A 15,388-nucleotide genomic window follows, 5' to 3' on the forward strand; every position below is an offset into this window, starting at 1 on the left:
GAAATTGTTTATATTTCAGTAATAAACTTTAACCTATGTATATATTTTTTATAATCTTTCACTGGAAGTAATTCGTTTTTCATTGATTATGTAAAAATACACTTTTTGAGTTAATCACTATTGTATTAACAAAGCGATATATAATATGATATGAGAGTAAAAGACAAAACCAACACCATTTCACACAAATTCTGGTCGACTTACAAGGTTGATTTCGGCCCTTATATGGAGGACTGTAAAAGTGTTAAAGATTCTATTAACGAAATCAGGCGATAACTTTTTTATTCTTAAATACGGGAGTTATAAAACTTCACATATACATAATTTGTTTTTGTAGTATTTTTATGACATTCGTGTGATAAAAATACTTTTGACAAATAATAATAATTATAATAACGCACAAACTCAACATATACACATACACAACATATGCCATGGATACACATATAAACAACCACAAATTACACCCAAACTCACGAGAGAAATTAATGTAAGGCATACAAATATTTCTCCCAACCCGGGAATCGAACCTGGGACCTCTGCGTGGCAAATCGTGGTAACCGTTCGACCACGGAGGCAGTTTATATTAATATTTTTAAATCGCTCTTCTGTAATAGAAGTTCTGTACGAGATTTTCCAAATGCGCATTAGACGTTTTACATTTCCAGGGTCGATATCATCTTTCATAGCACAACGCTCTCTCATTTCTAGGGTTCGGATAAATATGCAGTAAAAACTACAAAATATGTACATGTAATATGGGCAAAAAAATCTTAAATAGGAAACAATATGGAGATAAAAAACCAACTGTTTTCACATGGACTACGCTTTATAAAAAAAAAAATCAACAAATTTTGCTCCACTCCAATCTAATTTTCGTTATTGTTGTTAATATTACAATGCACAATTACATGTTTTTAAAATTCTCAAAATTAAAATTTTGTCTATGTGACCGGAACTGGCTGACATTTCGACGTCACAGTATCTGACTGGGGCAAACTTAAATTTGCACAAATCTGCAAGTCATTAGGTCACGTCTAGGTTGTCTTCTAATTTTCCCCAGAGTACATAATTAATTTTTTTTGGTGTATTAAACCCTTTTTTTTCAAGCACGCACGCACCTTTTTCTTACAATTAAATAAAATATCACGTAATATTGAAAATATAGATTATTGCCAGTTTCATGTAGGAATATGTTTTGTTAGAACAAATTTCTTATCTGTGAAAATGTTATTATTGCGTCCTAGTAACATCGAATTCGATGCTATTATTATATGGGATTCGCTCTGGGCCTTTTGGAAGAAAAAGTGTCGTTTTTATTTTGACTTTCAATTATTTTGTGAAATCTAGTTTAAAGTGGAATAGGATAGTGCTATTGTGCCTTAATCGAAGTTTAAAATGCGAAATTATACGAATCTCGAACTAAAATATCCGTAGCGGCCCGTTCTTAGGAATCCCGAGTCAATCCAAGCACGCCGCCTCAAATTGCCTATCCGTTTTGTGGCGGCCATATTTACAGAAACTTAATTAAACGAAGACATGGCTCAAAGGACTTGTATCCAAGCCAAAATTATTAATAAAAAACAAATTACTGTTACATTCAAATTTCGAACATTTCTGAAAAATAAAACAATTTGATTTGACCTCAATTCTCATATCAGTCGAGATGAAGTTTTATTCGAAATGAAATGTCAATAGCAAACAATTTTGATAATTTCACACGTTACTTGATATCGAACGATATGATAGTTGGGGCCGACTCTAGTTTGTCTATGAATTAAATTAAAACTACGGTTGTGTGACATGCGTGAGAAAAGTTTTTATTTGCCGCCATTTCGCCAGTCGTAACAAGCGGTTCCTGGACACATCATAGAGAGCTTATAATATGTGTGTAGATAAAGGAGTGTATGTACACTGCTTTATCCATACACATTGGCTAATTGTGTACAACTGTACACAATTAGCCAATAAAACACTCGTGTGATATTTTTATGAAACTCGCCTGTCTGCTCACCCTTTCTCGTATTTATATAATACCTTTCATTATGTAACAGTCACATAAAGAATTATTTTTTGATACCAAATAATCATTATTTATGTAAACAACAAATTAAAGAACGCCAATTATTGAAATCACAAATATGTAATTAAACATATCAATCCGGGCCCTATTCTTTACACTGTTTGAAATTCTTTAAGATTAATATGCACATATTGTTTTTTTTTCTCGCCTCTTTTTGTAACATAACATACTAAAAAAACTGTAACTAACCAATTTATGGACCCCATTGTCCGAATTTAAAGAGCAACTTAAAAAAATAAAAAAGAATAAAAATTTCTCAAAGGTCTAATTTCTACGACGACCTTTCCTTTACTTTTTTGCTTTTCCGGCTACACTCGCCACTATTTATTAAGCCAAAGCAAAATTTAAATTTCATGTTACCTAAACATCTTTTTCCTTTTTTTTTTATGGCAGGTTCATCGACATGGAGAGAGTACACCGATTAGATATGAACAATTTGAACTCACCAAAAAATTGCAAGAGCTGATAAAACCCTGGGGATACGGACAACTGACTTCTGTAAGTTATTTTGCGCCGTTACGACTTATGAAGTTTGCCACTCAACCGGTACCTATAAGAAACATATAGAGAAATTTGTAAGACCTGCTGTCTCGAAAAATAACTTGAACGTAAGGACATGACACGAAAATAATCTTAGTATAGAGCACTAAAAAAAACGACCTCAAAATTTCGTGGAATTATGTCTATTTGCCAAGTTTTATTGAAATTGGTTACCGGAAAGTGCGCGAAACCGAAATCATCCCCTAGTTTTCTAACCTTAGGTATTTTCGTCAAATAAATGGGATCACTACTGAGATACCCTCTTTCCAACAGAAAAAGAATCATCAAAATCTCTTCACAAATGAGTTATCACGTAGCATACATACAAAAAAAAAATACAGTCGATATTCTACAGGATATATCACGGAGAGTGTGCGATGAAATTGCATAATTTGATTCCGCCTTCCCCTTTCCATCATGGGACTAGGCGTAAGTTGGGGTTCCACCCCTATGTGGCGAACGGCTATGGAGTGAAATTCCCTGCCTTCAGACTTGTTCCCTGAACGTTATAACTTGTACCTTTTGAAGTGGGTTAAAAACGGAATCACGTAGCGATGACTCGAGCAGAAGTGAGTGCGTTAGCCTGTTCCCACTGCCTCTTCCCTCCTCTTCTCTCATCTCCAGCACTTTAGAATCGCGGGAATATGTTTGCCATTGTGGTGACAGGATGGCAAACATATCAATTGCATATGTAAACAAATTAAACTTGAAATCATCATATAAAATCTACTACTAATTTGTAAAGCAAATTCCTTTGAGCAGAACAAGTTAGAAACGCAAAAAGTTGATAAAAAATTGTACGCATGAGTATTAATCTTTTTTGATTAATACTCATGGTAACTTAAATTTACTTACAAAGTAATCAAATATCCTGCTTTAACCACTGTTCGGTGAATCCTTATTAATATCTGAGGCGGTTCAGGTTACAATCTCACCCGGTAACAGTTACAGGTTTCATCAAAATTACCATAACACCTCCCATTACGGTGACCATATAAACAGTAAAACAGTTGATATTCATCGATTTTCGAAACTTCTGTATAATATTCAATACAAATTCAAGTTACACTAAAGTACCGGCACGCTATGATAGCCATTTTGACAGATTACAATAATGAGATTTGACTCAATTAATTATCGAAAAAAATAAAATCAAATGCGAGTCGCAATTATAAGTTTTTAGATTTATAACTAGTATTGCAAGCGGTAGCTAATTAAAAAAGTTTTAATTTTAAAATGAAAACAAAAATGTTTACTTAATATATTGTCAATTCGTAACTGCTTTGTTTTGCATTGAGTTTGACGCGAGTTTGCCGGAGGTAGAAGTTGTGCTGGCCAGCGATCCTATAAGTGACGATCACAATAAACTTCATTTTTTAAAATTTCTAATTTCGAACAACACAAAGAGATGTGTCGTAAAATTATAGACTCATAAATTTTACTGCACGTCATTGTTGACAACAATACGGCTAATAGTACGGCAATTAGCTCCTTCAACGTAGTTATGAATTAATACGAAACTTGATGAGCCGACAGCCGTCAAAACGGCCATCATGGCGTGCCGGTATTTATAATGGATAATTATATTAAGCGGCATTAGTCAAAACCGGTGTCGCCACGCGTACACACACAGCTCAATAAATACAGCAGAAGTGGTTAGTTAGCGTCTGACGCGTGCCAACTATAGGTCTCGAAAGAACTATCTGAGCTCAGCCCGCCATTTTCGCTTTGTACGGTATGGTTGTGTCATTCTTTCGTGCAAATTCTCTAAAATTCTAGAAAAATGCCTTATTGTGTCAAAATGATCGCCGCTTTTCCGGTCTATATATTTTTGTTGATCATTTATCAAACGAGTGCACCGTTGATGACAGTGTGACTCGAAATATTCAACTGGAGTTCGCTATTTTTTTTACAGGCTGGCAAAAGGACTGGCTACAAATTAGGCAAATTTATTCGTCGTAGGTACAACGAGTTGCTTTCTCCAAAATATAAGGAGTCCGAGATCTACATCCGATCGACTGACTCCACAAGGTCAAAGATGACAATGCTGACTGCCATGTCTGCCGTGTACCCATCGCTTAAAAATGCTTGGAGTAAAGATATTTGCTGGGAACCTGTGCCTTACACTACTGAACCAGCTAGGTATGATTTTGTAAGTATGGTTACCTTTAAAAAGAGGTTTTTATTGTAACACAATTATGTTACAATATGACATGCACACTGTAAAGGTTAAGGGTGCTGGGAAAATTACAGGCACATGGAACTTGTCAACTTATGTATCAGGGTGACGGGCGTAGTGGCAGTGCCACCCAAATCTTTGCGATTTAAAGCTCTGAGTAGCACTGCAATTACTATGGACAGGCGTGTCACTTACCACCAGGCGCACGACTTGTTCATCCCGTCACTAGATAATTTAAAAAAATCAATAAAGACCAAGGTAATTTTCAAAAATGCTTATAACCATGATGGTATTTATATAAAAGAATTGTAACTTTTTGTCTTTTTTAAAGTAATTATAATATCGACAGTGGAAATTTGAAATGTCCTACTGTAGGAAAAAATGACCTTTCGATAAAATGTCTCTTACGACATTCCAAAGTTCCACTGTCGATATACGGTAATAATTTTGTCGATGTATCGCATTTTGAAACGTCGTAAGGGACACTACACACAATAAGGGACATTTTCCATTACGACAAAACGTTCCTTACAACTTTTTAAATTTCCACTGTCGATAGACATTTCTCTATATCTTTCTATGTTCTTGTGTGTAATTTGCATAAGGTTACCCTGAAGTAACAAACGCTTAATCGTCGTCGTCGAAGAAATTTTATCATAGACCAAGACACACCTAATCGCTATACGAGACAGTGTCGTGTATTTTGTAGCTACTGGTACACCAGATGCCGCGACGAGTATAAAAGCTATTTTTGTTTGTTTTACATTGACTAATCTCTCTCACCCTAATTTCTAGTGATAACAAACAAATCAACTAGATGGCGCGTGCAATAGCACAGATTTTCGTTTAAGATTAGCGCCATCTACCCATATTAGGAAGCGTAAATCATAACAAACAATGTCATCTATTGACACTTGGTGTATAAATAACAGAATTCTAAGTCAATATCTTTTATTGAAATAAAGAATATATTGCTCTCTTTCTATGTTCTTGTTGTGACGAACGCGGGTTCGTGTCCAGTCGTATCGAAGGAATTTTTCTGGTAACCTATCACAAACTCGAATTTTTTTCCGAAATATCGTTTGTTCGAATTTTCATTACACCGAAAACCGAATTATAACGAAACCGTTGTTCTTTCAGGATATGTTGGATATTTATCGCAAAGACACGATTACATTCGGTTAGGTTAGGTTACGTTCCCCACACTAGAGAAGCTAGTGGGGGTTCGGCGTGCCGCCAAGACCTCCGTCCAGGCGGGGTGGGAGGAGGCACTCCGATCGGCCAGATACGGGGAGCGCACCGTCCAGGCGCTGCTCCCTGTACTGGCCGATTGGAGAAAGAGGAGGCACGGGTCCCTCACCTACCGTCTTGTTCAGGTACTCACCGGACACGGCTGTTTCGGTGACTACCTGCACAAGATCGCACGGAGGGAGGTGACCCCGGAGTGTCACGAGTGCGGCGCTGCTACAGACTCGGCGAGGCACACCTTGGAGGTGTGCCCGACCTGGAGCCAGCAGCGCCGGGATCTCGTAGAGGTCACCACCTCCAAGTCGTCCACCGGACGAGACCTCTCACTGCCCAGCATAGTTAGAGCCTTGCTGGGAAGCGAGAGGTCATGGCAGGCGATGGTCTCCTTCTGCGAGGACGTGATGTCGCAGAAGGAGACAGCCGAACAGGTCCGCGAAGACAGCGCCCTCTCGGACCTCATTCGGCGTCGGCGGAGAGGACGCACGCGACGGCTCTTCGCCGACCGCCTGCGTCCCATCAGCGGAGGCCAGCAGGGTGCGAGGTTGGGATACCCTGCCCCTGCATTGCACAGGCCTCCGCCGCCGGTAGATGCCCCAAATGTTCCGGGGCATCTCCGTGTAGGTCGCCCCCCATGATTAAGGGGGCGATGGTGTAGGAGTCCGCCCAAAGGCGGACCAGCACCACCGGAGTCGCGGTAGCATCTGAAAGGGACCCCGCGGCTCCGGCGCCAGGTGCGCGCAGGAACATCGTGAGGTTTTTAGTGGGTATGCTCTTGGGGATCGACATAGTCCCCAGGAGAGAGTCCCACATATCCCCGCCGTCTCCCAGCGGCGGGGAATGCGTAACGCATTTTCCTCACGATAATAAAAAAAACAAGGTTAGGTTACGTTAGGTTTAAAAGAAAAAACATTTTCCTCTCAAAATTACTTTCGAGGTCATGAAAATTCGAGCAAACGTTATTTTGGGAAAATGTCATTTCGAACTACTGATATGTAAACAATTTTTCTTTAGCTTTGTTCGATCTTTGTAGGTCAATAACAAAGCATTATTTTTAATGAGCTCGAAACGTTCTTCATGTCAATATTAAACTACTTACGGAGCTTCTTTCTTTACACATAAATCGATGAGAAACACCTAATGGATATTCGTATGAGAAATTAAATGTTTAACTATTATTGATACAAACTAGGAAAAAACACAAAGAAAAATTCCTGCTATCCATCTGGACTCGATCCCAATACAAAGATCCGCAAGACGATGATCGCAAGATCTGCTGGCGAAATCCGTAGCTCAGTAAACAAGAGCCACTTTGAGGCTACCGATACTGGTTCGAGTCCAATTGGATCGAAGGATTTTTCATTATGTTTGTGATCGCATTATAAATCAATAATAATAATAACAAAACCAGTGGAATATTTTCACAAAAAGTTTATGAATATCATCAGGGGATAAATCACTTTGAATTTCTCATGCAATAAAATTTTTATCATATTAATTATAAAATTTAATTATCATAGAATGGTTTTCTTTTTATTTTAAGTAAAATCATTTGGTAGTTTTTTAATATTCGTTATTTTTGTGAACATCGGCAACTATTCTCTAGCGCTGCTATTACGATGCCCGAGTTTACGGGTATAAAGAATGACTGCTGTCATTCGGTTAGTAACGTTTTTAAAAGTTCGTGGAATTACATCTATTTGCCAAGTTTTTAACCGACCTCAAAAAAGGAGGAGGTTCTCAAGTCGACTATATGTTCTTTTTTTTGTATGTGTTACGCCATAACTCCGGTATTTGTGAACCGATTTTCATGATACTTTTTTTGTTGGAGAGGGGGTACTTCCATAGTGGTCCCATTTCATTTTGAAGAAAATCATCCACCTTTAAGGGTAAAGGTTCACGCATGAAGATTCATTTTTATAAATAGCGCCTAACTTTAATTTAGGAGCAATTATTTTAATGGTTGATTTTGCTATTTCTCCAATTCAAGGCGTTTTTCTCTCAATATACTTTGAGTAGTGAGAATTGATTATTATTATCTCCAGTGTCAAGTCCTGTATAGTGGCGAACTAGGGGATATTTCAATAAAACTTAGCAAATAGAAGTAATTCCATGTACTTTTGAGGTCGGTTTTTTTAGTACTCTGTACTGAGATTGAAATCAGTGTCATCCCCTAGTTTGCCACCCTCAGCGCGTTTGCGAATCCGAGACTTTATAAATCTAGAAAACTCGGACCCATTTCAGATGTCGCTTATGCACTAAGTCCGGTTCGAGTCCGAGAAAATGCGAATAACGCTTGTACACCTAGAGATAAATAATCCCTGTGACATTTCGGACCACAGACCACATAAATTCGGACCGTCATTTCTCGAATTCGGGACTGATACGAAACGTAATGCGCAAACGGTCTTAGAGGTGGAATATTTACTTTAATTTTAATTGTTGGTCCCATACTGAGGTACCAAACGTGAGGTAAGGTACCTCCTCCTTTTTCTAAGTCCATGAAAATAAAGTTAAATTATTTTTTGTTATAAAATACCAAGTGTTTGTTTTAAGTGTAGGAATACCATGTTAAAAGGTGTTCAGTAATTAATAATACTAAATATTTGCAATTACTTTCAGAATACAGCATTTGTGAACTGCCCCGATCTCGTGCTCTTCCATGAATATACCGAGAACCAAACATCACATAGGATGAGCCAATATTCAAATATTCTTGCTAATATATCCGATGCTTTAAACTTCAACCTCACTGCGTTCCCCTTGTTTGCGTACAAGCTTTACGATTTTGTAGTCAGCCAGGTAAGCATATTATGCGGCGTGAATTTGGAGCCGCAAAAATAATTCCTTAATTTTATAAAATAAGTCGTGATAGGCAGTAAGTTAACAGCCAGTGAACTCGCCCGGATTTTAACCAGGTTTTTACCTAAAGCACCGGTCCGGGTTTAATCCATTTCTGCCGAACACCGTGGGCGGAAACAGCGAATACGGAATTTGGTTTATTTCCATACTTTTAAGGTTTTCGTGGTTATTCACTAAATGATTACCCAGGTTTCTTACCGCGATACGATTTCTAAGTACTAGTATACTAAATGCGGCATTCCATAGACACGCTGTGTTTCACTGGTGTGCGGTGAAGACGCTACACATCATTTAGTCGGTTGGCAAACATTCAAGATTGCGGACGCAGATGCGGTCCTCTTTGAAAATTTACATCGGTGTGTTGCTCACATTTCGTTATTTGACTAATTGTGTGAAGTTAAATTTAAAGTTCCAAATTATTCACATTCAGAGACCAATGAAACAAGTTATGCTCGAATTTCTCTGAAAAACAAAATTCATGACGTAGTTATCCAACAGAGAGCAAAAGCAAAGATCATTGACATAACTTGTAGAATAAGCAAGCTGAAGTGGTAGTGGGTTAGCCATATCTACTGGAGAACTTGGGAATCGATGAGGAAACAACTTCTTGAGTCCACGACTCTGCAAACGTAGTGTATAATCCACTGCGGCTAGATGGAGTAACGATCTGAGACAGACTATGGACAGAAATAGCCTGGCTATGGGTACTTGATACTTACAATCGTTTTCAGCAACATCTGGGTTATGATATAGGCCAAAGATTGACTGAATTAATGCTACCATTCGAATTCGCTGCAAGTGAAGCCATGGACATAATGCACGGTGATGATAATTTCATTGACTTGCAAGCTGGTAAGTAGGAAACGTAATAAACTTGCCTATCGTATTTCTAAGTATCTAGTAAAATAGTAGCATAAAAAACATGCAAGTAGCAGTAGAACTTGTGAAAATATTGCTTCAGGTAAGTCCTGCTACAACATCCAGTGAGTGGGCGAACAAGTCGTGCGCCTGGTGGTAAGCGACACGCCGTCCGTGACAGTTCCAATGCCACTCAGAGCCTTAAATCGCAAAGAATCTGAGAAGCAGTCACACTACGCCCGTCACCTTGAGATGTATATTGGCAAGTCCCATATGCCTGTAACTTCACCAGCACCTTTGCTTTCATTAATTATTGGCTGTCACAAGGAGCTCTATTGCTACTAAACTAACGAACATTTCCTATTAGATAAGGAACTCGTCGTTAAAAAAATTTTTAGCATGTCATGTCATTAAATATGTCGGCCCCATTAGAAAAACGATACACGATATAATAGAAAACACTTAATAAAATCCAGACAGATAGTTTAAAATACTACATAAACAAACATGTGTCCAAAATCTTCACGTTGGCTCCGACAAAATATAAAATAATCTAAGTTAATGCCAATTCAATTCAAATTCTTTAAAAGTCATCCCCGTACGGATCATTTATTAATAGCATAGAATACAACAAAAAACAAGACGTGCTACGAGAATTGTTGATGATTCTGTGTTTACAGACGATATTGAAGCACTGTCATCGAGGAGAGACCTTGCCTCCCTGTGCCTGGTCTATCGCCTGTACAATCATTGATCCAATCAAACCATTTCCAATACGATTCAAATATGAAAGTATCTAAATTACGCGAGGTAAATTCAAACACCATTTTCGACACAACCAACTATTATTTATTTTTTACAGACTGGCTAAATATTAGGTCAATTTATTGGTCATAGGTGCAACGAGTTGCTTGCTCCAAAATATAAGGAGTCCGATATTTAAATACGATCGAATGACTCTACAAGGTCAAAGATGACAGTGCTGACTGACTGCCATATCCGTCGGATGGATCTACTACCAAATCTTATTTTGCATCGGTTTTTGTTACATAAAAATATTGTTTGTCTTCTTCAGGTGTTCTCCTAAAGGAATTCTTTACACATGCTAAAGGAATTATCAACTGTACAGGCACTCAGCGAGTTCGTATATACTCCGCTCATGACATCAATGTCTACTCTTTACAATCTGTGTCCTTAGTGAATCCAAGACAGGGATTCCCAAAATATGGCTCCGTATTCTCTTTGGAACTGAGAAGGATTCCTGAAACTGGCGAATTTGTTGTTTTGGTAATTATTTATTATGTTTTATAATTAAGTCTCGAGGGATGTACAGTCCGTATACCTTTCATTATACGGGAAGGACACTATTACATGTGCAAGCAAGCCCGCACTAGTACCTTACCAGTCAAGCGCGGACCCCAATCCGCTGAAATAGGCTTCATCCGGTTCTTCATCTGGGTGAGTGTCCACAGGTGCATATACAGCAACCTCCCTATTGTCCAGATAGGTAACGGAGCTATTGGCTCGCTCTCCTCCCGCTGTTTATTGCGCAACCAGCTTTTGCCACTATTAAGCTGTTGATTTTAAAATCGAGTTCGAGAGTCTTAGTTCGAATGTTGCCTCTAGTGCAACTGAAAAAGATCCATCAAAGTGTAGCTTGATGTGGTACCGTCTGTACTTACTTTAAATTATATTAAAAAAATACAAATTACTGCACATTAAAAAGGAATGCATTTAAATCTCAATGAAAAATATTGACCCGTCATTCTTACTGACCCGTGTAAGTAGGCAACTAAATAACAATGAGAATATAAAATGTTGTGTTGTAACACTACTACTAATTTGACTATGCTGCACTGAGAAGATTTTTCCACTGCTATCAGATCAAGTGGGGTAAGAGGAATACGGGTAGAAGATGAATTTGAAATCTTAACTCATAATCTAAAAAGTTTAGCACTTAAGTCTCTCAGTCGATAAAACAGACAATTAATTTAAAGAGATGTCGCTACGTGCTACGTTTATAAGAAATACGATTACTGTTCCCATCCCGTTATTATCCCATCTTTTGGGGAAGAGAAACGTTAGCACAATTTGCACGTTTTCGGAATATGTAAGGCTGATAAACAGAGACAAGTTTTGTGTGTTTCAAAATCCAATAATAAGACTTTGTCTGTTCTTCCTAAAGCTCAAAACATTTGACTCAAAAATGTTCCTCAGGACGTTCCTCCTACCCCAACTGTCTATAATAATAATAGTGATGTTCATACGTTATTAAGGGAACGTTAATTAGAGAAGGAAATGTGCTGACGTTGGCGCAAACGCTCATATAAGTCATTTATGAGCATTCGGCTCCGCAAGACTGCATACAGCGGGCAACGTTATTTTCACCTCTCTGAACACGTGTGTGGGTTCCTTTTCCCTCGTATTGAGCGCCTGGTGTCATTAGTTAGACATATTTATTATTATAACGTAGGTATTTTCGATTTTGTGTAACAGTGAAGTATCTGTTACGTAGTAATATGTGACGCCAAGCATAAACAACATATTCATGTTAAAGCAGTCCGCTTTTACGCGTCCCGGGAAAAAAGTCGTGACTCGGTGCGGTCTCGAAAGTTGGAAAAACGAGACTTTCGAGACTACTCCAAAACTTAATTTCCATGCTTATTCTTCATCTAAATCGATTCCTCGCTGCTGAGGATCGTGACTCCACTTCAGCCGGCCACTATAAAATCAAAACATTAATAAAGATCTTTTAATTTTTATTGTGGGCTCCAAAGAAACAAAAGGCGTGTAATATAGATTCTAGATCTGCATCTGGTTTGATGACTATGGTTTTTCAATCTCTAAGCTTTATTCTACCGTTTTGTTAGATAAATAGACAAATATTTAATAAGTAAATATTACATTATTTCTTATATCTTTTTTACTCTCTTTTACCATCGGGCACCCAGACGTACGGCGGGATATCATCCCTTCTTGTTCGATATTCCCTACAGGCGTAAAAAGCGCTTTTCGTCATCTTTTATTATGCGCACAGCCCAGGAATGGAATTCCCTGCCTGGAACTAAGCTTCTGAGCACCAACCCGCATCTTTAAGGTGCGACTGAATAAACATCTTCTAGGCGAGCTTGTTCCATGGTATACCCTGTTTTTGCGCGAAGATAGTGGTCAAAGGCTACTTAGAAAATAAAACAAAGTAAAAAAGGACTGTTATTTGTTTTACTGTTTAATTGAGTGACTTACGTCACTATATTTAACTTGCGAAAATCCCAAAAAATAATCAAAACTTTCAAAATTTTAGATAGCGGATTTCCGGGATCAAAACCCTAATATTTGGTAATTAATAAATATTTTTCTTTTACAGCCCGTCTACCTCCCCTCACCGAATGAGACAGAATATTACCTTCATGTACACGGCTGTGGCCTCCCCTGTAAATTTGACAAATTCTTTGAGATCACCTCAAGGTATCTTCACGACGTAGATTCTTGGCGTGCAAAATGTGGATTCACTGAGGATTACAAAGTCGATGCCTCGATCTTGGATTAATTCTTGAAATAGGCTAACTTGGCAGAGTAGTCTCGGCAACGTCTTCCAAAATTGAATATGTTACTTCCTATTATAAATTTAAAATAGAAATTTACCTTCTACGTTCTCAACAAAACACTTTTGCCGCGAAATCTTCGTGGTTAAACATTTTATATTTTTAATTTTCCACGATATTTGTCACCTTTGTCCGTACCACATTATTTAGTTTTTTATTAGAAGAAATGTCTTATTATAACCTTTAAAATATACGGAAATTATCTCCCAATTCGGTGTTTTAATAAGGGAGCAAAGGCTGCTGCCTGCCGTATCGTCTGTCCATTAATGAGTTTTTGAATATACCGCCATTTAACAGTTAGTTTTTCAGAATTTAAATCAGCACAATTGGTTCCTGATCCTGTACATAGGGCGCACTATAAGTTTCCGGAACTGGCCACTTACATAAACAATATTTAAAAAGTAATTGCAACATTTGAAAATGGAACTCTTTGGCCGTAGAATACAGTTTATTTTATCTGACTGTCACTTGTTTTTACATTGTCGCGTCATTTTAGAAATTGGTTGTCTCTACCTCACTATGGATTTAACTCGTGAAAATTTTCGTAGTATGATTTTCTACGATTTCAAGTGGAATTTAACAGCTCAGCGGAGCTTCCCTCGGCTTCAAATTGCTTGTGGCGATGAAGGACCATGCAAGACGACTGTTTTGTTCATAGCTGATTTGGAGAATTCAAACGCGGTTGTATGAATCTCAGTGACGAATTTCGTGATGGTCGCCCGTCCACTGCTGAACAACAAAAACATCGATGCTGTGCGCCGTATGATCAAAACAGATAGGCATGTGACATACTATGAGATTCGGGCATCTTTAGGCATAGACATGAGTCAAATACAATCAACACTACACAAACATTTGGGCGTGAAAAGGCTGTGCTCTCGGTGGATCCCACACAATTTGACTGAAGCTCAAAAAATGAATCGCGTCTCTTGGTGAAATGCCATGATTACCAGATTCAACGAAGGGGCGTCAAATTTGGTGTGGGATATAGTAACAGGTGACGAAACATGGATTTATAGTTACGATCCCAAAACAAAGCAATCGAGCGTATGAGTATTTCGAGATGAACCGAAACCAACCAAAGTACCTCTAAGTGGATGATTGCTCCTTTTTTTAAATAAAATTGGTCACGTGGCTACTGTTGCTTTCGAGAATCGTTCTACCGTGAATAGTGATTGGTACACGACCATTTGTTTGCCGGAAGTTATTGACAAACTCCGTAAAAATAACCGTAAATGCCGTATCATCTTGCACCACGATAATGCCAGTTCTCACACGGCCAGACAGACAAATGAATTTTTGAAGGTGAACAACGTTGACCTTATGAGCCATCCCGCGTACAGTCTCGGCCTGGCACCTTGTGACTTTTATTTATTTCCAAAAATTAAGGACCAGTTACGCAGTCAATGATTTTCATCACCTGAAGAGACTGTCGAAGAGTCTGAAAAATATGTTTCAGAGATTGTCGCGGATGAGTGGCATGAATGTTTTCAAAATTGGTTCATTCGTATGAAAAAGTGCATTAACACTAACGGAGAATATGTTGAGAAACAATAAATTCATGTCTGATCATTTATAGTATTTTTTTTCTTATTCATTCCGGAAATTTAGTGCGCCCCACGTATAAACATTCCTGGCGTAAGCGGTTTCAAATTTTCCGTATTATCAGATGCGTAAGTTATTGGACGTGAATTAATAACTAGTAAAATAGTTTGCATTTCCATTAAACTCACACTCACGCTGTTTTTGTATCCAATATAATAAATTATTCAATTTGTCATTAGGTTCAACATTAGGTCTCGAAAGACCTACTTGAGCTCAGTCTGCAATTTTCGCTTTGTACGGTATGGTTGTGCCATTCTTTCGTGCAAATTCTCTAAAATCGCAGAAAAATGCCTTATTGTGCTGTTTTGAAGTGCAAAACGGCACGACAACCAGCACATAGAAAAAATCGTGAGGTCCGCTGGTTCGTTCGGTTACTTGTTAGTATAGCGTCTGGCACGGTTTGCTAGAAGACGT

General features: G+C 38.1%; 1 protein-coding gene across 1 annotated transcript; it reads left to right on the forward strand.

The window, feature by feature from the left end:
• Positions 1-2,470: 2,470 nt before the first annotated feature.
• Positions 2,471-13,617, forward strand: LOC113240582 (prostatic acid phosphatase-like; the record flags this gene model as incomplete). Its single annotated transcript, XM_026477917.1, has 6 exons — positions 2,471-2,581; positions 4,539-4,775; positions 8,670-8,849; positions 9,641-9,761; positions 10,843-11,054; positions 13,132-13,617. Coding segments are annotated over 6 exons (1,044 nt in total), but the record flags the coding sequence as incomplete, so codon positions are not given.
• Positions 13,618-15,388: the final 1,771 nt, after the last annotated feature.

The sequence above is a fragment of the Hyposmocoma kahamanoa genome, unplaced genomic scaffold (assembly GCF_003589595.1).
Source record: "Hyposmocoma kahamanoa isolate Upper Pololo Valley unplaced genomic scaffold, ASM358959v1 157, whole genome shotgun sequence".
Classification (NCBI taxonomy): domain Eukaryota; kingdom Metazoa; phylum Arthropoda; class Insecta; order Lepidoptera; family Cosmopterigidae; genus Hyposmocoma; species Hyposmocoma kahamanoa.